The 21,704-nt window shown below is 51.8% G+C and overlaps 3 protein-coding genes across 3 annotated transcripts; 2 read left to right on the top strand and 1 right to left on the bottom strand.

Moving 5' to 3' along the window:
* Nucleotides 1-8,784: 8,784 nt before the first annotated feature.
* On the bottom strand, nucleotides 8,785-12,646 carry Mrpl46 (mitochondrial ribosomal protein L46). The gene is made up of 4 exons (XM_048329682.1): nucleotides 12,397-12,646; nucleotides 11,865-12,051; nucleotides 10,858-11,031; nucleotides 8,785-9,285 (listed from the first exon to the last, which is right to left on the bottom strand). The coding sequence occupies exons 1-4, from the start codon at nucleotides 12,622-12,624 to the stop codon at nucleotides 9,035-9,037; spliced, it is 840 nt and encodes a 279-aa protein (XP_048185639.1). The 5' UTR covers nucleotides 12,625-12,646; the 3' UTR covers nucleotides 8,785-9,034.
* A 161-nt stretch (nucleotides 12,647-12,807) lies between these two features.
* Nucleotides 12,808-17,635, top strand: Mrps11 (mitochondrial ribosomal protein S11). The gene is made up of 6 exons (XM_048369480.1): nucleotides 12,808-13,054; nucleotides 13,146-13,259; nucleotides 14,506-14,604; nucleotides 15,789-15,918; nucleotides 16,850-16,915; nucleotides 17,328-17,635. Exons 1-6 carry the CDS (start codon nucleotides 12,990-12,992, stop codon nucleotides 17,433-17,435), a joined length of 582 nt encoding a protein of 193 aa, XP_048225437.1. The 5' UTR covers nucleotides 12,808-12,989; the 3' UTR covers nucleotides 17,436-17,635.
* A 682-nt stretch (nucleotides 17,636-18,317) lies between these two features.
* On the top strand, nucleotides 18,318-18,534 carry LOC125368484 (NADH dehydrogenase [ubiquinone] 1 subunit C1, mitochondrial-like). Its single transcript, XM_048369481.1, is given in 2 exon segments — nucleotides 18,318-18,475; nucleotides 18,477-18,534. Coding segments are annotated over 2 exon segments (216 nt in total).
* The last annotated feature ends 3,170 nt before the right edge of the window (nucleotides 18,535-21,704 follow it).

The following is a 21,704-nucleotide window of genomic DNA, read 5'->3' as shown; positions in this document are numbered from 1 at the left end:
TCCTAGCTACTCAGAAGGCTGAGATCTGAGGACCACTATTCAAAGCCAGCCAGGCAAGGAAAGTCCGTGAGACTCTTATTTCCAATGAACCACCAGAAAGCCAGAAGTGGTGCTATGGCTCAAGTGGTAGAGCACTAGCCTTGAGATAAAGAGCTTAGGGACAGCACCCAGGCTCAGAGTTAAAGCCCCACAATCAACCAAAAAAGAAAAAAAACATCCAAAGGTTGTTCTCCCCCGAAGGTGGCGCTGAGTCTGTTTGAAATAACAACTCCAGCCACTAAAAAAAAAAAAAAAGAAGAAGAAAGAAAGAAAGAAAGAAAGAAAGAAACTTGCCTGTCCATTTGGGTCCCTGCCCTTGTAAGAATGGAGGGGCTTAACCGCAATTGTTAATAATTCCAAAGTCTATGTAGAGTTTTTACGGCACTGCTATGAAGTAGGTGTCACCTGTGTCAAAGTCTACAGGGAAGTGTTTCCAAGACCTGCTGTGCACCGCCGCCGAGTATTTATTTAATCTTCTAAATTAACCTTTGAATTTCTATAAAGTGCCTCATTAAGCATGCTTCTCCTAAGCGTGTGCAGAGATAATCACGAGAAATGCATTGTTTGTGAGCATTTATCTACTTCATCAAAATGTGTGTACATATGTGTGTATATTCACAGGTATTAATTTAATTGAGGATTTATATTTGCAACAATGATAGCCCATACACAAGAACTGAGGAGCCACAGAAGGGTTGCTTGTTCAGCTTGAGAGTGACAATCCAATAAACCCCAATGGTCTCTCAAAACAATCACAGTGGAGTTGAGCACAGGCCCAAGAGTGGAGGAAAAGAAGGGGGGGAAAAATTATAGGGAACCAGAGGAGAGAAAACGCTGCAGAACCAGGAGCCATTCCAAATGCCAATCACTAGCCAGCTATGATCGGCCTGGTGTGGCCCAAGGGAAGAAGCCGGACCGGAATCAAGCCTCAGGGTGAACTCAGACTGCGCCTCTTGCTCCGCAGGCCACCTTCCCTGTGCCAAAGATCAGGTTCCAAGTGTTTGTACTGATCAGCCCGGAGCCCCAGGGAAAGACTTTTGACAAAACTTCAAATCCTAGAGAATGACATTCTCCGTCGTGATCTTGATCACTGAGCTCATTAAACGTTATATTGGAGAAGAATATGACAAACAGTTCACAATGAACTGGATGGAAAGATAGGATTTTACCTGTGGGGGGAGAGATCTGTTGGAATGAGCTACGCTGGCATGGGGAATGGCTCGTGTCTCACCAGCCCCTTCCCCCTGGGGATGGTCTCCCCCACACTGGGTGCTTGGAAGGGCATCCTGACCCACAGATCAGGCCCTCACCGAACCTGGCTCTGGTGCTGTGTCCTGGGCATGGGGGTTATAAACTACATTGGACCTAGTGATTTGGGCTTCTAACTAATTCATTTCTATCAACGTGTGTGTGTGTGCATGCGTGTGTGTCCTTGCACACACACCCCTGGCAACTTGAGTTCTTCCTCTTCTACCAGAAATCCTGACGTATGTAGTCAAGGCAGGCCTTGCTGAGATCCTAGGGCTTAAGTGGCTGGAGGCTTGTGGCAGAGGACCAATCAAGCAGATTCTTAACAACTTCCCCCATCGTCACACTTAGGGAAGAGATGAAGCACCAAAGTACGGGATACTCTCTAATTGCGAGCAGAATGTAACATCAACTTCACACACACTTTGTGAGTGTGGTGCTGGGGTTTGAACTCATGCTCTCATGTTCACTCATTTTGCTTGCTTCACCGATGTCCCACCAGCAGAGCTACAACTCCGGCCTGGCTTTTTTAGAGAAGGGGGCTGGTGGATTCCTCTGGTGTGGCCTTGAACGGCCATCCTTTAGCTCTCAGCCTCCTGAGTAGCTAGGATGGCAAAGGTCTGAGCCACCAGCATTTGGCCTCCCTGTTTTTAGTTAGTTTTGCCAGTCTTGGGGCTTAGACTCAGGGCCTGAGCACTGTCCCTGGCTTCCTTTTGCTCAAGGCTAGCACTCCACCACTTGAGCCACAGTGCCACTTCCAGCTTTTTCTATGTGTGTGGTACTGAAAACTCGAACCCAGGGCTTCATGCATGCAAGGCAAGCACTCTACCGCTAAGCTACACTCCAGCCCCTTCCTGTTTCAGAGAACATTTTATAATAATTCACAGGCTAGTCCTTCGAGATCAGAAGCCACAAATTTATGAAGTATGGCCTTCCCTGTCACAAAACCCAACATTATCAGCCACAGAAAACCCTGACTCCCCCTTCTTTGCAGGCGGGGGGTGCTGGAAGCTTCAGAGACGCGCCCCACCGCTCAGGCCTCGCTTCTACCAGGGGCTGCAGGATAGGAGCCTCTTACACGCCAACCCCAGAGGCGTGCCTAATGATGCTTTCTGAAATGCGGAGCTGGGTTTTCATGATGAAAACAGGTGGGCCATCCCTATGCGGCATTCCGAATCACGAATGGTTTTCCGCATCCCTGCGCTGGCTACAGCTGCCCTCTGCTCGTCCCTGACAGAGCCTGCAAAAGCCCTGCCGGCCTCCCAGAATCCTTGGAACAACACGAGCCCGGCCCCCGGCGCTGGGAGCATGTCCAGCCTTGGCCGCGGCCCTGCACAGAGACCTGGGGGACCGTGGTGGGGGGGGGGGGGAGGGTAGAGAGGGTGTTCCTGGCGAGTGGCATGAAGACCAGATGGCCAGGGAGATTACTGCGGTTTGATTTCTACATAATCCATAAACTTGGACGAGCTCATGTTTCTTCATATGCATTATCTTGTAATCCCAGGAAAAGTGGTACAGGGCCAAGAGCCCGGTGCTCCCGCCGCCACAGGCCCGGCGCGCTGGGTAATCCCCTGCTCTACCCACGGGTCTTACAAAGGCCAAGGAGCTCCGCCAAGGGAGGGAAGATGCTGGCATCGGGGCCGTGCTGCCTCCCGCAAGCCTGGGACTTGAGGGTGATGGAGGAAGCCCCCGACCTCCCAGCAGGCAGGGGGTCCCCCACTAGGGCCAGGTAGACCCCACGATTGATGCCTGGACAGAAGCCCAAGCTGGGAATCGAGACTGCTCTGCCTGAGGCCTAAGATGAATGAATGATTCCCTCCCTGGGCCTCGTGACCCCTGCATGTAAAGGAGGGGCGGGGAGTTAGAGCAAGCCACCTAAAAAGCCCACCTTGCTTACCCATCGCCATGTGGGACCCCAAGGCCAGCGCAGCCTCCCAGGTGCACATGTGGAGCTGTTGCCCAATCAGCCCAGCCCACCTGAAGGGATAGGTACCCCACCCCTCAACCATCTCCAGCACCCTGGCGCGTCTCTATTCGTTGAGAAAAAGATTTAAGACCCAGTCGTGCCACTGACAAACAGGCTTGCCAATCGGCCCATCTGTCCAACCCTGCTTCCCATGGGCATCTTGTAAGAATCACAGAAATGCAGGGACTAGACTAAGGGGAGACTCTAGCAGCTGTCAGTCTCACTCTGAGGAAAATCACATTCAATGATGAAATACGGAGGAAAACACTCCCATGCTGGCTGATGCGACGGTTTCCTCTTAGGTCTCCACATCCTTCCAAATGTTGACCCTCTTGAATTCCCTCTTAATGATTCTGCTTAATCCCATTAGTCTGTCCTAATGTGTTAACCATTTGGTTGGTGACTTCTCCCTGGCGAGAGAACCGCCTGTTTGCAGTGGCCTTCGGAGCCTGGGCTCGACTTGTAAAAGGCAGATGGCCACCGGGTAGTGCTAACATGGCAGAAGGCCTAGGAGAAGAGAGACAGTTTCTGACCCACCACACAGCTTCTCCCCCCACCCACCTCCCCGCCAGGCAGTGTATACACTTGTGTCTGGCGCCCCCGTGTGGACACTGCCTGTACTGCGTGAGACGCACCCTGACCATCAGGACTAAAGCTCCACAGAGATTAGGTCAGCTAGGAATGGGCAGCGGGAGTGCGAGGCCACAGGCACTCCTGGGGCTGGAGGGACAGAGGAAAGAGGCCCTGCTACCGGGAGCCTGCGCCACCCTGCTGCAAAGAGTCACAGGGAGGCTGCCAGTGCACTCCGGGGCCCCTGAAGTGAAATACTTGGGCTTTCCTCCTGTCCATCACTCACCAGTACCTCTAGATGGAACCCAGTCCACAAGAAAGCTTGTCATGCACGCACATACACACTGCACACACGCGCGCACACACACATACCCAGAGCAAAGCACAGCAGCAAAAGGATTTGAGGACTGCAGGGCGACAAGCAACCAGCCTGAGCCATGTGTGAGTTGAATACTTACGAGTGGGAGGTGAGGGGACAGCTTGAAAAGGGGCCTGTGTCACAGTCACACAAACCGCAGGTAGTCAAGTGTGTGGGTGCCTTGGTGTGGCCCTTCAAGTGTGTGTGTGCATCACAGAGACAGGGGAGGATACCTGTGACAGGAAGAAGGATCCAAGGTCTGTGTGTGTGTGATACAGACGTGAAAGGGTATGGATGTGTGACAGGAATGCCTAAAGCTCGCATGCATGTATGTGTGGTGAATATCCAAAGAAGTGCGTATGTGATATGAAAGTAAAGCTATGGACGTGATGATCAAAAGTGTGTGTGTGTGTGTGTGTGTGAGAGAGAGAGAGAGAGAGAGAGAGAGAGAGAGAGAGAGAGAGAGGCAGAGACAGAAATAGAGAAAGAGACAAGAAGATGGATGAAAAAACAAAGACAAGGAGACAGAGAGAAGAGATGAGACAAAGAGATTTGTAAGATGAGAAAAGAGGCCTGGGGGAACCGAAGTGTACAGAAATGTTCTCCGCGTACAGAGTAGACAAATGTGGCCACGAGCTTCTTTGAACAACAGATCCATATGCTAAGCGGTTCAGCTCACTTAGGCACAAAACAGCCACCATGTTTCCAGAGGTTGCACATGAGGTATGACTACAAGAAACATGAAATTCGTTTCCACAACACTATTCCATCTAAATCAGGTTTTTGTTGTTGTTGTTGTTGTTGGGGGGGGGGGAGTAGTCCTGGGCCTTGAACTCAGGGCCTGAGCACTGTCCCTGGCTTCTTTTTGCTCAAGGCTAGCACTCTGCCACTTGAGCCACAGCACCACTTCTGGCCATTTTCCATATATGTGGTGCTGGGGAAATCGAACCCAGGGCTTCATGTATACGAGGCAAGCACTCTTGCCAATGCTCACCACACAGGAATCCCAGGGAACCTATAGCATCGCGACATCCACCCCTTGGCTTTCCTGAATTCAGACTGTAAGCCTGGGATCTCCAAAAGAGAGACAAGTAGTGTTCTCCTCCCCAGGATCTGATGGGACTTCTACCCACCATTCCCCTCCATGGGCTCACATGCCGGAGCAGGCCTGTAGTGAGTGAGGCCACGCCATGTTGGATCCCAGATGTGGGTGCACGCACATCTCCTGACACAGATTCTGTCTCTGGATGCCCCAATCTACATCTCTCTGGAGGTGGGGTCTAGACCTGCTGTGTACTGCTCCCCACAATGGGTGCAGACAGGGGTCTTAGTATGATATGTATGTGTGTGTGTATATATATATGTATGTATGTATGTGTGTGTATATATATATACACATATATATACATATATAATCATTGCCCCCAAACACAACACGACTGGTAAATCCTACACCCAACCAAACAAACCTTGGCTGGTTCTGTGGTGGGACACAGGGCATGCTGAAGTCCCCAAAAGACTTAAACCAGCAGTCAGCGAGGCAATAGCCTCCTAGGGAATGTTTCTGTGGGGCCCTCCATGAGACTGGTGACTCCGATGGTAATCCCCCCATAAGACATGAGTCCACTGGTTCACTCGCCCATCCCCCCCCCCGCCTCCTCCTCAGCCAAAGCTGTCATGGGTGACATGGGGCCGGCTACTTTGCCCACATTCCCTCTCACTGGTTGAGGGATCTTTTTCCTGCCTCGCACCAGATTATCTCAAGGACTGTTGAAGGGCTGCTGGAAAGTTCCAAGCACTCACCTCAACAGTCAGTTCTTCCCCTACCTTCCCAATCTTACCACAGCTGCCGCTCAAGTTCACCTCCTCTGGTTTAAAGAATGTCAAGCACAGCACGGCCCGGGCAAGCCACCAACCACGCCTGCAGTCCACATCCCTGTCACTCATCCTCCACGTCTAAGACCATCACCCCCCTGACATTACCTCATCACTCTCCACTTCAGTGTCTCGTCGCAGCCTCCCGGGGGGCCACCAGCCTGTCTGTCCCTCGGCGGCATCTAGTTCAGGAATTCTACAATACAAAGGCTAAGTCTTGGGGCAATGGCACACATAGCTCAGGTAGTTCACACCATGTGGCTCTGAGTTCAAGTCCTTGGCTGCACTTCACATTGAGCGTGAGATCACCAAGGGTCTCCCCTCCCTAAAGTCATCCACTGCCCTCAAATTGAACAGCAAGTGTGAAAAACACCACCCAGGGCTGACCTGACAAGAGAGGCGGGCACAGGACCACATGATATGGCTCCAGCCAGAACACAGGAGTCAGGGTCCCTCCTAAGGGCTTGGGGCCCATCTGCAGCCACAAACAGCCAGAATCCATCCGGGCCACTCGAGTGCCAGCCTCCACCTTAACTGCAGAGGGCCTGGCGCTGGGGAATTGGCTCCACCACAGGCAGGAAGCTGCTCCAACGGTAGCCACCTCAAGCCAAGCAGGAGGATTCCAGGGAGGGCCTCTCTGCACCCTCAGAAGGCCGGGCTACCACTGACTCCTGGAGACCCGACAGTCGCACCCCTCCTCCCCCACGGTGGCAGGCACTGTCACAAATGACAACAGAGCATCCCAAGGCATCTAGCCCCACGGCCATCCTAGAAGCAGAAGATGAAGCTTCCTCATCCTGAGGCAGTGAGAGGTGGCTGATAGTCTAAGGTGGCTGCCCTAATCCAAGCTACCAGGGCTTCTAGAAAATAAGAGCTGGGAAGGAAGTGGGGGAGGGGGTGCGCGGGGGGGGGGGGGGGGATTGACACAGCTGCCCTGAGATTTCAGGCAAACAGGCTTTATCTCACTGGGTGCCCGCAGCTCAGCGATCTGTGAGCTCTTAATAATTGGGTTGCTGACCTTTTGGCAGGTCTTTTTCCCTGCTGAGGTAATAGAATGGGTGAGCGGGTCTGTTCTGCTCTTAGCGCCCTGTAAGTCTGCACCTCACAGCAGCTCAGGATTTCTGAGAGGCGCGAGCAGCTGGATGGAGTCTGGGGACTGAACCATGCCACTCTGCAATGGAATCCACAGCTGTCCACACTGCCCATGCCCCTTTCAAACGAGATGGAAGTGCTTGCTGCCACTGTGCAGACCCTAGAAGAGGGAAGAGCTGATGTGGTAAAGGCTAGACCATGCAGGAGAATTCGAGAGCAGCTTAACTCCTTTGACTCTGCTTTCTCATGGATACCGAAGCCTTCCCGCTAATTACATAAAAACACAGCTTGTAAATGAAGAACCTTGACATCTCCCGGCCTTAAGATTCATGCCTTTATACAATGGCAGTGGCCAGGACCTAGCTGAGGTTGTAAATTCAAACCCTGGTTTTCTGACTCCCAGTCCAGTGGCTCAGAGAGAAACTGATTTACTTACACATTATGTGAAGTTAGGTTTTAAGTACCAAACTCAGTGACCCTACAAAGTGCTCAGGCTCCGTGCAGGTGTGGCCCAAGAGCTCGCCGTGAGCATTAAGTAAGCAGGAAAGCTAATTTGCAAGCGCAGCACTGTGTTCTCCAAAGAATCAGCCAAAGAGGAAGCAAGGCTGGAAATCATTTGGGGAAAGAATGAGCAAGTAGGAGGAGAGGGTAAACCACTGATGGGTGGGCTGAGTGCTCTTTTCTATGTCACACACACAGTTTGCACAAACATCTTAAACTGCAGCAGCTCCTCACGCCTAAGCCCAGCCTTCTCACCTCTGCCCACACTGTGCATTTTAAAGAAACCCATGCCACACACCGACATCACCTCTCCTTTGGACCTCCCCTTCGCCCCCCCCCATAAGGATGAATTACACCATTCTCAGGTGTCTTGCATCCAGCGGGAGGACCATGCAGGCACTCAGCGGGCATTCCCCCTACAAGGCTGATCAATCCTGCACAACCATAATCCACACACAAGGGGAGAGGGCTTACAGCCCTCGAGGCCAGAGATCCCCTCCCACCGTACACTCGGGTCTCTGCAGCCCTCGATCCTGTGTGGGCACTTCCCAAGAGGTCAAGGTTCCCACAGTTTCATTAAAAACTTAAAGGTACGGCCTGAGGCAAGGCCTCCCTCTGTGGAGGAGGGGTCTTTACAGTGTCTTCCTTCCTCCCTGTCCCCAGATGTCAGGGCAATGAAAGCAGTCTCCTTCTGCAACAAAGTAAGCACCTCTATGCTGTCATGAGACATTCCATCTTGCCCCTGATCACTTATATAATAGTTCAGAGAAATATCTCACAGGCATTAACGGAGTCCTGGTGCCACACCTCACTCACCACTTCTGTGGATGCTACTGCCCACTGAAAGAAGGAACGCTCAGGCCAAATGGGGACGAGCTGTGCCGGTTTATTTAAAAACAGTTAAGATGTGATTTCTTTTTAAGTATGAAATGCTCTTTAAATGATAGAGGGGAAGGGAAGAGGGAAGAAGGAGGGAAAGAGGGTCATGGTTTCCTAGGGTAGATTAAAACATGGAAAGGACAGGAAAAACAAAACGTAGAATGGCTAAGAGAAACTACACTGGACAAGATTCTGGAGGGCCAGAGCTCAGGACTTTAGAGGAACTCCTTTCATTCTTTCTTCCTAGGCCCATAGGCCAGATGACTAGCTAGGAAGCAATGCCACTGCGTTGCTTTAACTACAACTCAGTTAGCATGAGAGGAATGGGGGGGATGGCTCCCTCTTCAGAGGGAGAGACCCCAAGCAACCAGACCTCTGAGACCAACACACGGACACACACCTTTAATTGTCAGAACTTAGTTTCCCTGCAAGTGCAGGGCAGTCACGCCATGTCTCGGGGCCCTATCCACAGGCTGTCTGAGCAACACCAAGAGCGGCTCCATCCGTCAGAGGTCCAGAAGGAATCTCCTAACCTGGGTCAGGTACTGTGGCTTTAGGTAGTCGCCCAGCTCCTCTTTACTGACCCACACATGATGGCCCTTCTTCCCCGCCTGGGAAAAGTCTCCACTGAGCAGCTGTGCTTTGAAGAAGAAGATTTTGGCCCCAAGGTTGCTCTCTGTCCGCATGGCCTGGGGGAACTTGAACTTGTAGTGACCACAAGGGGCATTTCCAAGGAACTTGGCTTCCATGTTGTTTTCTGAGGGGAGAAAAAAAAAAAAAAAAGAACAGAATTGGAAGATAAGGATACACCCATCTGTGTACTCTGGCTCTTCCAATCATGAGGGGCCTCTGGGAAGCTGCTTCTAGCTTGTGCTGGAAACCATCCCCAGGAGTCCCAGCCCAGGGAGTCCAAACGTGCCGGTCACCACTAGACACCAAGCCACTGCTTTCCGCGTGAAAATCAGAGCAGCTGACTTCTGTCTGTTAAGAAGGACTAAGATGCCTGCTATCTGTAAAGCAATACGAGACAGGCAAAGCACAGAAAGCAACCCAGATATGATTTCTGTTGTTTGTGCTAAGATAGTTCATTTAAAAGTATTTTATAAAATCAAACTTTAACAAAACTCATTACAAACATGAGCAAAAAAAAAAAAACGATCTCAACAGACAATTCACATAAACATACAAAAAGATGATCAGTTTCAGCTGGGCATGGGGGTACATGCCTATAATAACTCCAGTTACTCACTAGTCAGAAGCAGAAGGATAAGTCTGAGGGCAACTAGAGAAGAGACAACTATGGATAACATGCCCAAAACAAAATACAAACAAAATGGCTAGGAGCGGAGCTCAAATGGTAAGAATACTCACACCAGGACATGGATTCAATCCCCAGTAAAACACACACACACACACACACACACACGGTCTATCTCAAAGAGGAAACTACTTATCCAAGAGAGATGGCTTTAGTTAATAGATGGGTATGTATAAATAAATAAATAAATGGACTACTTGAGAGATCTAGGCAAATAGGCCCTCTTAAAAAATGTCGATTGTTTTGAACTTTGTGGAGGGAGGACAAGTGGGAAGAATTAATTTATCAACAACTTAACATCTTCTGACCCATTAACTCCACCCCGAAATCTCAGCTTGCAGAACCACTGGATGTGTGGAGCCAGTGGAGAAGGCAGGCATGCTCCCCTTTCTCGCATATTTATTGCCTATACTTTTATTCTCTATTTCCTTTCACATTTATTACATGGGAATGTCAGAAGGAGGAAAGCATAGGGACAAGACAGATACCGCCCACTCTCCCACAGGGGACACAAGAGGTGAGGAGGGGAGAGGTTTTGCATGAGGGAGGCTGAGCACCTGAACACAGACATCTTGGGATGAACCCCAGGTGCCAACATCTCTGTGATGGCTGAGGCGGACAATGGCGCAGCCCTGCCCTGCACCGCACTGCACTGCACGCCTGCCTGCTTCTCCTGCAGTCACAAAGACTGGTGATGTTTTGTGAGGGGCACTTATGCTGGTGGCAGATATGGGAACAAGGTCAGTGGTGATGCCCAAGTTTCTAGCTGAATGAATGGCTAAGCGGTGGTGCCAGCCAACAAGGATGCGAGACACAGGCTGAGGAAATGGCAGGGACATCGCCTCGAATGTACCAAAAGTCTCAGTAGTACATGACATTCACTTGCTCTAAGGAACATTCTTACCTGGATATCTCCAGTTGGCCTTTTTACACATAATAGTGTCATTAAGTTTACCACTCTTTCCACACTGAGCCTGGCTGAAGTGTAAGGTGGATCTTATGGGAACTCACCTGGAAGTGTGGCCAGCGCTCGCTCGGCTGTCCCTCGGAGCGTCTCTCCAGGCTGCCACTCAACATAAGGCAACATCCAAACATCCTGGTCCCCAAGCTTCATTCTGACTAACAGAACAAGGTTCCTATCTAGCTTCCTGTGTAATGAGGTTCGGTCATTTTTTTTATCGGCATCTATAAAGAGTAAGGGGTTGGAGGAGGCAGAAGATTGTGATCTGGCCAAACAAAGGAGCTCTGAATTTTAAAGTATGTCCTTTAAACAAAAGCCACAGTCCTTGCCCTCATCAAATGTATAGCCAAAGTACAACCTGAACTCATCTCTGTTATTTCTGACTTCTTTCAAGGTAGAGTCTCAAGCTCTCGAGGAAGCTAAAAGAAAAAGCCAAGAGCTGAACTTCTCCTGATACACAAGACAGTCTAAACCTTTGAAAAAGAAGCCATACACTAATTGGAACACAAGGGAGTGAGAGCACTTGCCTAGCAAGGTTAAGTCCCTGGGTTCAATCCCCAGCACCACAGAGAGAAAAAAAAAAAAAGAAAGAAAAGTTAAAAGGACTGCTTCCCTAGATTTTACACTATTACTGGTCTAAATTTTCCAATTCTTTCCGTTCTTCTGTCTTCATCTGTAAAACAAAGATAACAGAACTCAAATGCCTGCTTTAAGCGATTTCCAATGAAACAAAGAAGAACTAGAATGTAGAGTTAATGTCTCCCTTCTGAACTGCAGAAGTGTGAAACTCAGATAACACTCATGAAGTTTAAGGGAAAGACAAAGGCTACCCAAACACCCTTACCTCACACTCAAAAATAACATGGGCCATTTAAAATCTGTACTAGGGTAGATATGAGGAATAAGGAAAAGACTTTCTTTTCTGTAAGTTATTTTGGTGTTAGAAATTAGTTGCTATTTAAAATGTGAGACAAAAGCTAAACAATTGTCCTTCCATTGGAAGTCGGTATATCCCACTTTCCTTTCCTTTTTGGACTTAAACAAAAAAATCACAAACCTGTTTCTCGAGCTCCAAGTTTGAACTGGAGGAATTTCTGTTCCCAGGCATCTTCCAAATCTTGCACAAGCAATATATCCTGTTGTTCCTCATCATCATAGAGGTCGGCTTTCTTCTTTGCCAGTCGCTGGGCTTCATCCAGGGCACGAAGCTCATGGTCTGAATACAGGCTTCTCTCTACCTCAATCTGGAAAGGTTAAAGGGGGAGGGGAAAAAAACAAAGTTACAGCACTTTTTCCAGGCTCAGAAGTGTATCACCTTGGGTTGGAGGCATGGTTCAGGTGGTAACGGACCAGCCCATGAGTGAAATCATCAGATACCCAGTTCCAGTCCCAATTTCAGGGGGAGAGGGGGAGGGAGGTAGTTTATCATGTAATATAACCAGGAACACAATGAATACACAGAAAGAAACCAGAGCTAACAGACAAAAAAAATAACTCCCCGCTCCCCCCACCGACCCCCTACGACCCCCGGTTCCCACCACCCCCACTCACCCACCCCCGTCACCCCGACGCCGGGCACTCGGCACTACCTGCTGGAAAAGGGCCGCCATCTCTTCCTGCAGGGGGGTCAGAGGTTTGGAGATGAGCGGTGGCCGCTGCAGACACAAGGATCCCAGCAGGTGCCATGGAGAACCGCTGCGGGGCGGCGCGGCCTCCAAAGCCAGGCCGCGAGCGCGCGGGCCACCCACTCGGGGCCCCTCGAGCCGCCGCCAGCCCCCCAGGGCCCCTAACAGAGTTCGCCTCACGGGCGCCGCCATTTTACCTCCCCAGGATGCTCCGCGGTTCGCCGCGGACGCCTCAGCCAATCGCTTGTTCCCACAAGGCAACGCGGGCCGGCGAGGTACCAGATCCGGAACTAGTGGAGCGAACCATGTCAGTATGGAGGGGTGAGCGAAGCGCTCACGTGACAGCGGTAAGAAGGGGAGGGCGTTCCAGAAGAGCACGCGACATCACCGTAGTTTTTATGAAAGCAAACGGGCTGGAGTGAAACACTTAATGAGCCTTCTAAACGGCGGTTCGATTACGTGCCCTCTCCGTGGCCTCCCCCACAGGCGCTCGTGGTATCGCCGCTCCAGCCCCGCCGGACGCGGCGGACGAAACGTCGCCGGGGTCAATTCAAGTCATGCAGGTTGTGAGGAGCGCGGGGTCCCGGCTGCTGCGCTGCTGGGTTCGGCCCCGGAACCCGGGGTAAGGGCGGCCGCCCCCTCCGTCCGACCCCACGGGACCTTCGGGACGGCCTTGCGCTCCGGGGACCTCACGCCGCTTTCCCCCTCTGCAGGGCGGGAGCCGGGACCTCGGCTCGCACCACGCACTCGGGCGCCCCGGAGCTACAGGATGCGGCCGCCCAGCAGCCAGCCGTGACGCTGGCGGCCCCGGGCCGCGGCGACTTCAGGTGAGGGCCGCAGAGGCGCGGTCCTGGGGCGACCCGGGCCCTGTGACCCTTCCCCGCCGCCCTCCAGTAAACCGCTGTACCTTTGCGTCCGTGGGCCCGTACGCGAGCCCATCTCCTAGCCTCGGCTTCCTCATCAGACCGTGGAGAGCGCGCTTAGGGGGTGGGGGGTGGGAGCTGGAGGGGAATCACTTGAGCTCCAGCCCAAGTGAGCGCTCGGATAAGCATAATAAAACTCTTTTTCTTTGTGAGGTGCATTTCACCTCAGACCAGCAACTCTCCTCCTCGGACACAGTGGGGAGAGCCGGCCCCACACCGTGGAGCGGATTTTCCTGCACTTGGAGTTAGTCGTAGGCACTGGGTGTTTTGTGCCCAGCCCTAGGAACTGGCGTCTTGCTTTTGTACCAGTAGCATTATCTCTATGTACACTGTCCATCATTTCCAGTTGTTCGGGCTAAAAGAAATGTGGAGTTTGCCTTCATGCCTGTTTCTCACACTTGCTATGAACAAATGTAGTGAGCCAAGGTTCTGATGTTAAGTCCAGCGATGTTTGTTGAAGGCGCTAATGCCTTTAAAATCGTTTTGTGTAAAAGAGGAAGGTGTCTGCAGGAGTTTGGAGCAGGCTGGTTAAGCTTGGGATGCCTGAGTGGAGGTACAATGTAGCCTTTAGAGAAGGAGTAGGAGGCGGTAGTAAGAAAATCCAAGAAGATTTAGTCTTTTGCCTTGTGTGTGGTTCAAGGTGGGGAGATGAGCTGGGTCAGGGTGCTGCTGAGATCAGAGCATAATGAAACTCAACAAACACTGTTTGAAAAGATGGAGGATGAAGAAGGGCTGGGAATATAACAGGGAGTGAACTTGTTCACAGTGCACCACAGTATGCATCTATCGGATTGTCAGTAAAACTCCTCTATTCATATATAGCAACTCAGAAAAAAATAAATTGATAGCCTTGTAAGCACAGTGTTTGGTTTGAATAGGAAAGGTGGCTTTAGAGAAGGAGGGGCCGAGGGCCCGTTTTTATTTCCCATTCTGGGTTCATGTGTACTATTGATCTCTCTTTTTTTTTTTTAGCCATGTATGTATTTCTTTTTTTTTTTTTGTCTTTTCTTTTTTTGGTACTGGGGATCGAACCCAGGACATTGCACTTGCTAGGCAAGCGCTTTGCCACTGAGCTACATCCCAGCCCCCATGTATGTATTTCTTTGATTTAATTTTTAAAAAATTAATAGAACATTTCTTCTCATTGTAGCATTTACCCTCCAGTTCCAGGACAGGAAAGCTCTCTGCGGTGGGCAGGAAAGAAGTTTGAAGAGATTCCGATTGCACACATTAAAGCATCTTACAATAAGTAAGTGGGAAAGGAAGTGCCCTGGTAGTTCTCCCATGTCTTCCTGTTTCTACCCTTCTTGGGGTAGGAGTCGGGGGCCAAGTGCTAGGACTGGGATAACAGCAGATGGTCCCACTGGGTGCTGGAACATGGATTGATGATATATAAGTAAGAAGAAAGGAACAATTAACAAACTTAGATATCCCTTTAATTATTTTTCTTCCCCCTTGGTCATACTCAGGACATTGGACTTGCTGAACAGGCATTCTACCACTTGAGTCAGGCTCCCATCCCCAGTGTTGACCTTGAGTCCCTCTGCATTGCTCTTGGCCATTTAGAACTAAGTGCAGATGGTGAGTTTATAGCGACAGGGCTATGCTTGTGTGGTCTGTGCACAGGTGTTGGGGCTGGGATGCACAGCCATGCATTGACCATGGAAGTGTCACTGTGTTTATGACAGCATTACTGGTCACCCACCACCCCACTTGAATGGTCCCCCTTCCCATCACTGGGTTTAGAGAACAGCAGCAGAAGCTCCAATCACAGACTAGACACATTCAGGACAGACCAAGCACTACAGGATGCATTCCAGAGATGTACAGTTGAAATGATAGGTCTTGTGCTTTAAGACAATCCCATTAAAGAGATTAATTACCTGATGAGCCAGGCTCACATGATAGCTCATATCTGTAATCCCAGCTACTTGGGAGGCTCGAAGTTCAAGGCCAGCCAAGGAAAAAAGTTAGCAAGACCCCAATCTCAAAAAAAAGCCCAGCATAGTGGTGTAGGATTGTAATCCCAACTATACATGAATAGGTAGCAGGATTATAGGCTAGAGCCTAACCCAGGCAAAAATGGCAAGCCCTATCTGAAAAATAAAGTTGAAAGGGACTGGGGCTCAAGTGATAGAGGGCCTGCCTAGCAAATGTGAGACTCTGAGTTCTAGCCCCCAGTATTGCAAACAAAAAAAAAAAATAACTGGCGTGAAAGATCTAATGTCTTGGGGTGGGGAGGGAAACGGGCAAGGATCTCACATCTCATTTAAATGCTGGCCCCAGGGCAGGCACTGGGAGCACAATGAGCCCAGGCTGAGGGCCGATTCTCACAAGTGGAAGTGGGTTTCTTCCTCACCCAGGCATTGATGGGCTTAGGTCAGCTCTCTCCCCTGAGGGCTAGTCACTCCAGGCCTCATCTGCTCTTGCCAGCACGCAGATCCAGGTCGTCTCTGCCGCTCACGTGCCCCTGGCCCGCACCTCCTGTGGCACAGAGGGCTTCCGGAATGCCAAGAAGGGCACTGGCATCGCAGCACAGACTGCGGGCATAGCTGCTGCGGCGGTAAGTGCACTCAACATGGCTTCTTGGGGCTGACCCTGGGGAATCATCACTTGGACAGCCCTTTGAGAAGCCGAGGCTGTGGGTGGCTTGAAGAGGCCTCTGTGGAAGGCTCCATCTTCTTTCTCAGCTTCGCTGCAGGTGAAACATGGTTTGTTTTGAGTGGAAGGGCCAGGGCACTGAAGGGTTCACCAAAGCCCCCTTAAAAAGCAGTGGGAGGGGCTGGAGATATGGCCTAGTGGCAAGAGTGCCTGCCTCATATACATGAGGCCCTGGGTTCGATTCCCCAGCACCACATATACAGAAAATGGCCAGAAGTGGCACTGTGGCTCAAGTGGCAGAGTGCTAGCCTTGAGCAAGAAGAAGCCAGGGACAGTGCTCAGGCCCTGAGTCCAAGCCCCAGGACTGGCCAAAGGGGGAAAAAAAAAAAAAAAAGCAGTGGGAGAGGTGATACAGTCTGCTGGAGAGCTCGTGTAGGGTGGGGATCCAGACCTTTGGCATTACCCAATTTTTCAAGAGCCAGTTAAGAACCATTGATTGTGGTGGGTGCTGAGTGACTTCAGTGAACTTCCCAGTGTCCATAACAAGTGACCTTCACAATCAGAAGAGACATTTTCGACTCCCAGCAATGTCAGATCACACTTTTAAGTAGGTTTTGGGTCCCAGCTTGAAATTCTGGCTGGAGTGCTGGGCCACGTGTCTGGGAATTCTATGTGTGCCTGAGAAAAGCCTGAGCAACATTTCAATGTGTCCACCAGGTGGCAGTGTGGGCCGGGCTAAGATCGGTCACTCCAGCTCTGTGGCTGGCTGGGTCTGTGGTCCCTGCTCACTTCTACCCCGACCATTCCCCACCTCCTCCCCGATAGAGTAGCAAGAGGGCAGGATGCAGCCATCTTTCCCTGCTGCATTAACCACATTTGCTGCTTCCCCACAGAAAGCCACGGTGAAGGGGGTGACCCACATCCGAGTTGTGGTGAAAGGCCTGGGGCCCGGACGCTGGGTAAGTGCTGGCTGCTCTCAGCAGGTTGGTCCCATGGCGGGTTTCTGTGGCATGGGTCAAGTTCTTTCCGTTTTTATAACCTGCTGGACCTTCCAAGCAAACAGCAATCTCTTGGTATTCATCAGACCCTTCTTAAGTGCCTGCTGTGTGTCAGACCCTGGGGCCGGGAAGCCGGCCCTGGGGGACCTGCACAGGTTCAAGCCCAGCAGGGATGACCCTGAATTCCTGAGAGGGATGGGTATGGTGTATGGGGGTATGTGAGTTACATCCTTGAGAGCAGAGTAGGCTAGGCTTGAGGGTATCCAAACAGTGTGTGTCGCCCCCCCCCCCCCCCCCGTCCCTGTCTCCTGTCTGGGGACACTGGTTCATCGTTTCTGCGACTGGACCACTTTCCTGTCTGCTCCCCTTCTAGTCTGCCATCAAGGGGCTGACCATGGGGGGCCTGGAGGTGGTCTCAATCACAGACAACACCCCCATCCCGCACAACGGCTGCCGACCCAGGAAGGCACGGAGGCTGTGATGGAAGGAAGCCTGCGCTGAGTCTGACTGCCTGTGGACTTGGAGAAGCACGTCATAGCTGCCTAGGACCTCAGACCCTCCACAGGGCACCACCAGCCAGAGAAACTTGTGCCCGCATGTGAGGCTGAGCCTCAGACACGAGGTGAACAGAGGCTGCAGCCCCGCTGTCCATCCTGAGAATAAAGACTGCACCCTCTATAGGAATGTGGGCATTTGTTCCCAAAGTTCCAAACAACCCGCTTCCTGAAGGGAAGGGGGAGGGACACTTGAACTTAACCCTGAAGTGTGGTGCAGATGATGTTCAAGGAGTGGGTACTTCCCCACTCTAGGGTGAACGCTATACCCTAGGGGCCCACAGCCCCACTACCTGTGGGGCTGGGGTGGTGGGACACAGAGTGCCGCATGTGGGCGTGGCCTGGGACACCCCAGTAGGATGGACCAGACCAGACCTCGGGTGGTGTCCTGAGGTCTTGGACACGGCACAGAAGCCAGGGCTAAGACCCCTCTTCCACAGACAGAGGCCAAGAGGGAGAGTTGCAGGGCTGGATGGAGTGGTCCACTGTGTCCCACACACGCTAACAGGCTGCGCGTGTGCACACACACACACTAGTAGAAGGAACAGGCCTGAGGCCGACTGAAGAAGCACCCTGGAGGCTGTGCTGGGTCCCTTCTGGAAAGGGTGACATTTCACCACTCCTTGGCAGCCCGCCTAGCAGATATAAGGCCCTGGGTTCTAGCTGTGGCACCACCAAAACTACATAGAAATGCAGTGCATAAAGCAACTTGGAAAGGACAGTTTCTACATAGGAAAGGGTGTGGAAGCTAGCAATTTCTGTGTCCATGACAGAAGTAAAGATGTCAAAATACTACAGAATACGGCAAGATGGCATCCTCAGCGCTGTTGCGCCCCTGGTCGCGGCTGCTGGCGCCCATGCGCGGCCCTTCACGGTCCAAGTTCTACGTGCAAGAGCCGCTGCACGCCCAGCCCAACTGGCCCAAGGTCGTGCTGAGCTTGGCCGTCTCGGGCCTCCTGTGGTTCAAACATCACACGACATCAAGAAGATCTTTTAGAGTATGAAAAAAGAAATGGATTAGAATAAACTGGAAATGCTGATATAGGATGTTACACATGACTAGCAGTGCCTCTGGATTCCCCATCTACTGAGTTGTGAATGTAAGAGAAGTAATATACGAATACATATCAAGTCAAAAAAAAAAAAAAGTGGGGCTGGGGATATAGCCTGGTGGCCTCGGATACATGAGGCCCTAGGTTTGATTCCCCAGCACCACATATACAGAAAACGGCCAGAAGCGGCGCTGTGGCTCAAGTGGCAGAGTGCTAGCCTTGAGCGGGAAGAAGCCAGGGACAGTGCTCAGGCCCTGAGTCCAAGGCCCAGGACTGGCCAAAAAAAAAAGCTACAGAATAGACTTGGAGCAACTTGACAGTTTAGTGTCAGGGCTCAAGCAGGGAACAACACCTTTGATGAGATTTGGGAGAAAGACTGCTGGGAGTTCACTGAGGAGTGGGGAAGGAAGTAAATAGGTGGAGGGAGCCTTCCCCACCCCTGCCCCAGATAGAGATGCTGATCAAAGCCAGAGCAGGGGTGAAACTGGACATGGAACAGGAAGGAGAAAATGAAGGTCTAGGCCATGAGCTGGGTCTCAGTGGTAAGGGAAGTCTCCTGTCCACACAGCAAGGAACCTGTGAGGAGAGGGCATGGGGGGGGAGGGGCAGCTCTGGAGCTGCAGAGGAGCCAGTCCCCGCAACGTGACAGGAGTCCAGGCCTCCAGGGGAGATGTGTGGGACCCCCACAAACAGCCTACTGTAAGCTGGGAGCAGCGTGGACACACAGAGACATAGTGTCCTTGGAACCCGTGTACCAGAACGTTCCCTACTCCTTCCAACATTTCATGCAATTGCTCTGAAATAAGCGTGCTGCTGTCCTTCAGCGCTCGGGTAAATGCAAAGGGCAGGAGCCTCTTCAGAGCCGAGTGTGGCTTGGGAAGCCACTGGGCGAGAAGGGCCATCTGGGGGGCAGTGAGGCCCACTAGAGCGCCCCGCCCCGGGGCACCATGCCTATACCACCCCATGGGAGACAGTCCCCAAGAAAGAGAGCTAGTGCAACCACGGGACGAGTTTAAATGGTCATTTGAATTGAGATGTCCTATCAATGGGGCTGGTGGACTGCCACACTGAAGGGCGTGGCGCCAGGCCTGCTTTCCCTGTACTCCTGAGGCACCGCAGGTGATGGAGGACAACTGGGACCCCAGTGCCTGTCGGTGAGAGGAGCTACAGAACACGTGCAGAATGTCAGCCCTGAAATGATCCAGGGTTGCTAGGTGAGAAATGAAGTGGGCAGCAGGATCACTTGCATAGTATAGTCACTAATTTTGCAGGAAAAAAAAAGAGAATGTGTATATAGATGGCTATGTGTGCAGTCAACATCTGGAGAGACAGACCCCTAACTGTAGCTTGCTTGTCAACCAAGCTGGTTGCTAAGAGGTGAAAGAAGACGCACAGGCTTTTACCTTTCTCACCTTTAAAAGTGGACAACACATACATATTGTTGCTTAATCACCAAGCCCATTAAAATAATAGGAATGAGATGCTGATTTTATAAAAGGGTTGCTGCAGTCAGACCTGCGGACATGTACAGGAGTGTGTGTACATCTATGAGCTGGGTGTATATCTTGTCACATGTGCACCCTGCTCACACTCCCTGGCACCATGGGTGGTCCCGTAGTTCTCTCGACTGATTAATCTGGTTTCTTCAAAGCACGTTGTGCACTTTTGCTCTCAAATTAGCCAAACAAGTCTTGCCAGACAAGTCAGCCTAAGCCTTGAGTGTGATTATTGCCTGGCTGGGAAGAGGTGCGGGCCTTGGGCCTCCGTTTCCATGGAACCCAGGGGCAGCCTAACCACCCTGGATTAGCCTAATCCCCTTGAACTAAACAGAAATGTCAACGGAGGGGCACAGTGGTGTCACAACAGGGGCTGGGGGGGCGGGGAGACACCTGTTGTCTAGACTTGGCTTGAGCCTATGGTGCCCTCCTGTCCAGACCCCAGTGTCGCCTGGGAGGAGGGAGGAGGGAGGAGGGGAGTGAGGCACCCTGGGAGGAATGCCCACATCCGGACTGAGCCATTGGCTCACACTGTGGGAGAGCCCCAGGGTGCTGCAAAGGCTGACAACCCAGCCTTCCTCCCTGGGCTGGGCTGGTGTTCCCATGGCTGCCCACTCCTTCCAGCAGGGGTGGCAAGAGCTCAGGTTTGAAAGAATCCTGGCCCTGCGGTGTGACTACCCCCCCCCCTAGGGTGTTAGGGGGGATTCTGAGCTCTCTTCCAGGTGCCCCCCCGCCCAGCCATAGCCCCATCCCTGCACACCCCAAGAACCTCGTGGGAAAAGCAGGTGGGATGCGCACCCACCTGGCCTGGGCTGCAGCTGTGATGATTAGCATTAATCTCAGGTATTTCCTGTGATTTTAATTAGAAAATAGACAGGAGCCAATTGCCCATCCTGCTGTTTCCTTTAGTCCACTCAACTGGAGATTAAGCCAGATTGTTAAAAAAAAAAAAAAAATGCAGCCAAAAGTGAAATGAAATTTAAAAACTAGACTCAAGAGTATCCCTCAAGAGCCTGTCTTTCTCCTTGCTGCCTAGAACATCTCTATCCATAGTCAATATAAGATGTCTCCGCCCTGGCTGTACCCATGCTGAGCGGGTTAGAGGCCCAAGGGAGAGAGCGATTCAGAAAACGTGGGTGGTAATTTCTCTGGGGGCTTCCACAGGAGAGGGGCGTGTGTGGATCCAGGAATACTTTACTAGAGGAGGGGACACCTGAGCTCAAAATAAGAGTCAAAGGTGGGGCTGGTTCTCGTTGACAGCATCCCTGGCTAGACAGCCTAGCCAGAGGGACTCATGCAGAAATGATGCATGGGGGTCACGGGAGGTGCGGCAAGCATGGTGTGGGGAAGGGCCCAAGGTGCGTGTTCAGAGAGGTGGGAGGCTGGGGGCGGTGGCCCCACAGGAGGAGGACCCACCAGGCTTGAGTGGACTGCGGGTGGGGAAAGGAAGAGGCACGGCATGGTGGGAGTTAAGTCCTGTGACCACAGGAGACCCAGCTGGAGGGCCAAATCCGGGGAGGCTCCGCAGGCACAGATCCCGTGCCCGGCGGGGGGCCTGGGGGTAGTGGGCACGTGGACCTGAGGCCTTTGCACGGACCCCGCTTGCTTCCCTGCATCTCGCTTCTGGGCCAGGACAAGCAGGGTCCCT

Source organism: Perognathus longimembris, chromosome 20, assembly GCF_023159225.1.
Source record: "Perognathus longimembris pacificus isolate PPM17 chromosome 20, ASM2315922v1, whole genome shotgun sequence".
Taxonomy (NCBI): domain Eukaryota; kingdom Metazoa; phylum Chordata; class Mammalia; order Rodentia; family Heteromyidae; genus Perognathus; species Perognathus longimembris.
This window is presented reverse-complemented; position numbering and strand designations above follow the sequence as displayed.

Bases quoted from the DNA above. Each gene is read 5' to 3' on its own strand.
- Mrpl46 (XM_048329682.1), bottom strand. From the start codon at position 12,624: ATGGCGGCGCCCGTGAGGCGAACTCTGTTAGGGGCCCTGGGGGGCTGG. The intron at 12,052-12,396 runs GTAGTGCCGAGT...TAACCTTTCCAG, and splicing joins TGGCGGCCCTTTTCCAGCAG to ATTGAGGTAGAGAGAAGCCT. The intron at 11,032-11,864 runs GTTTGTGATTTT...TACTCTTTATAG, and splicing joins ACTTGGAGCTCGAGAAACAG to ATGCCGATAAAAAAAATGAC.
- Mrps11 (XM_048369480.1), top strand. From the start codon at position 12,990: ATGCAGGTTGTGAGGAGCGCGGGGTCCCGGCTGCTGCGCTGCTGGGTT. The intron at 13,055-13,145 runs GTAAGGGCGGCC...CCCCCTCTGCAG, and splicing joins GTTCGGCCCCGGAACCCGGG to GGCGGGAGCCGGGACCTCGG. The intron at 16,916-17,327 runs GTAAGTGCTGGC...CTCCCCTTCTAG, and splicing joins GCCTGGGGCCCGGACGCTGG to TCTGCCATCAAGGGGCTGAC.